The sequence below is a fragment of the Penaeus chinensis genome, chromosome 9 (assembly GCF_019202785.1).
Source record: "Penaeus chinensis breed Huanghai No. 1 chromosome 9, ASM1920278v2, whole genome shotgun sequence".
Lineage (NCBI taxonomy): Eukaryota > Metazoa > Arthropoda > Malacostraca > Decapoda > Penaeidae > Penaeus > Penaeus chinensis.
This window is the reverse complement of record NC_061827.1, coordinates 4,911,849-4,914,348: the sequence shown is the minus strand read 5'-3', so window position 1 is coordinate 4,914,348 and position 2,500 is coordinate 4,911,849. Positions and strand designations below refer to the sequence as shown.

The window sequence follows — 2,500 nt, the reverse complement described above, 5'->3', positions numbered from 1 at the left end:
TTTTTCAACCATATGCTCAAGGGTACAGTTATAACATGTAAAATGAAATGTCTATATACATATCTACATCTCTTAGTCTATATTGTGTGTGACAATACCAGACTTTTTAACCTATACTCAAGTTCAGTAAGGTTCATTCTCTTTTGTATAGTATGAAAATGAAGATTACTAAGAGTCATGCAGTTTAAAATGAGCTGATAATGACACTTTTAATATCGTCAAGGTAAAGGGATCGAAACATCACGATAACAGGAAATTTATCAGACTTGCTTCACGTCACGTTTGCAAATAGAAGAGTTGTGTGTGGATAGCTCTATTTTATATTTTTATGCGAGTTTTTTTTTTGTGAATATAAAAAAAAATACGGTCTAATAAAAAAAAGACTCCATAGGAGTTTGCACTGTTTACCAAACTAAATGAAGCGTATTTGTGTTTAAGAATACTTGCGTGGGCGTGAAACATGTATTTTTTTAACGGCAACAAGAGCCTTTCCAACTGTAATGGTAATGAATTCGAAATATTTTAACATAAGTGCTTAACCTAATTAACCTTGCGTAAATAGGCATTCAGTCGTGCGTCGTCACATTCTGTTCGTTCAGAAGCATGGGGTCATTGTACCTACTACATAATTGGCAATTCAATTTCGCAAACTTCCTTATTACAATTCTTCCTTTTAGCGATTCCCAACGACGCTATTAGACCATGGTCCTGAAACAACAAGAGCGAACGAACAAAATCACAAGATCACAGTCGTGAGGTGGGCAATAAGTTAGGTCGTTTAGAGATCGTTCAGTGGGCTGTTGACTCCGGTGTTGCCAGTCCAAGGGTATTTCTCGGGGCACTGTTGGCACGTTCGCATGTAACGCACGCCTCCCTTGTGCCATACGTTGCAGACCTTGGTGCTGGTGCAGCGCTTACGCTCCTGGAAGCGAAGGAGGAACGGGGTTTAGAAGGACGTACATTGAGGCAAATGAAGAACATACATTGAGGCAAATGAAGGACATACATTGAGGTAAATGAAGGACGTACGTAGAGGTAAATGAAGGGCGTACGTTGATGTAAAAGATGGACGGAAATTTAGGCAAAAGAAGGGCTTAAATTGAGGCAAAAAAGGGAGATGGCAATAGATTTGTTAAACGTTTATTCTTGATAAAGACAACACCAAGGGTTGTAGATTCGAAGTATGTAACATACGAAGCAAGATTGGGGGGGGGGGGGGGATTTTAAGTAAGATAAAATAATAAGATAAAATGAAAAGGAAATCAAGGAAGCAATGAAAATGAGAATTAATTTTTGATGGAAGAATAAAAGAAAGACTCGCCGTGCCAGATAAAAAAAAAAAAAAAAAAAAAAAAAAAGGTAAAAGCAATTTATATTTCTCAAAACTTTCCCACCAGAATGACTATCATCTCCCAAACAATTTGATTAAAAACTATAAAGAAGAAACAAGAAGAAGAAAACACACAAAAACACAAAAATAATTTAAAACTAAGCTTCCACAAAAAAAAGAATGATCACAAACTTACTGGATAATTGCAGCCAAACGCAGGGAAGTTCTTGACTGTACTAAGTGGTTGAGGGTCACGCATCCACTGAAGGAGCTGCCAGTTAGTGACGAGCCAAACATCGTCCATGGCTGTGATGGTGTCTAGGAAGGCGATGAAACCTTCCTTATGGTGAGGTGTGGTGAACCAAGCGGCGTGGTAGAACAGACCGAATGGCGCCCTGCAATAGAGGTGTGGTTATGATTTCTATATTTTTTATTCAATTATTCATTTATTATTATTGTTATTATTTTTTTGGGGTGTGTGAGGGGGAGGGGGAGGAGGAGAATAATGATAATGATGATAAATATAAATATAATGATAATGATAATGATAATGATGATGAAGAGGAGGAGGTGGAGGCGGAATATGAAAGTAATAAGAAGAATAATGATGATGATGTGGATAATGAGGAAGAGCAGGAGGATGGAGTTTTTCACGGCAAAATTGGAGGTAATGATAATGATAGCAATGCTGAGCCACAATACATGACCGATATTTATCACCACCATTATCAAACTTATTTATCACCACTTGCAATACGGTCAAGCACACATGAACGAATAGAAAACGGAACGGAAAGCGAAGACAAAACCAAAACCAATCCCGTGACTCACCTGTTGCTGGTGTAATGTCTCTCGAAGTTCTTGATAAGCATCTTGTAGACTCCCTCGGCGTCGGGGGGCGTGGTGCAGGCGTCACCCATGGAGCAGCGGCCGCCAGTCAGATCCTGCCACATCACCATGGGCACCTGCCATACTCCTGTAGGCGAGGAAGAAGGGTTTAGAAGAAGAGGGCACGGTTGAAAGGGGGGAGGGGAGTGCGGACGGTGGAAAGGGGGGGGGAGGGGAATGGGAAGGGTGAGTGAGGGGAGGGGAATGAGGAGGAGGAGGGTGGGAGGGAAAAGAGAGAGGAGAAAGGGATGGGGTTGGGAGGGGAGAGAGCGATTGGAGTGG

At 40.8% G+C, this 2,500-nt stretch overlaps 1 protein-coding gene across 15 annotated transcripts in view; it reads right to left on the bottom strand.

Annotated features, from left to right (window-relative positions):
- LOC125028522 (flocculation protein FLO11-like) overlaps window positions 1-2,500 on the bottom strand; it is a 106,203-nt gene that overhangs the window by 45 nt on the left and 103,658 nt on the right. For all 15 annotated transcript variants that reach the window (XM_047617874.1, XM_047617875.1, XM_047617880.1 and 12 more), the window contains 3 exons: window positions 2,162-2,306; window positions 1,527-1,725; window positions 1-922 (listed from right to left, as the gene is read on the bottom strand). The exon at window positions 1-922 is cut by the window's left edge and continues 45 nt beyond it. In XM_047617874.1, coding sequence (XP_047473830.1) covers window positions 779-922; window positions 1,527-1,725; window positions 2,162-2,306 — 488 coding nt within the window. In that variant the 3' untranslated portion in view covers window positions 1-778. The remainder of the gene's footprint in view (window positions 923-1,526; window positions 1,726-2,161; window positions 2,307-2,500) is intronic.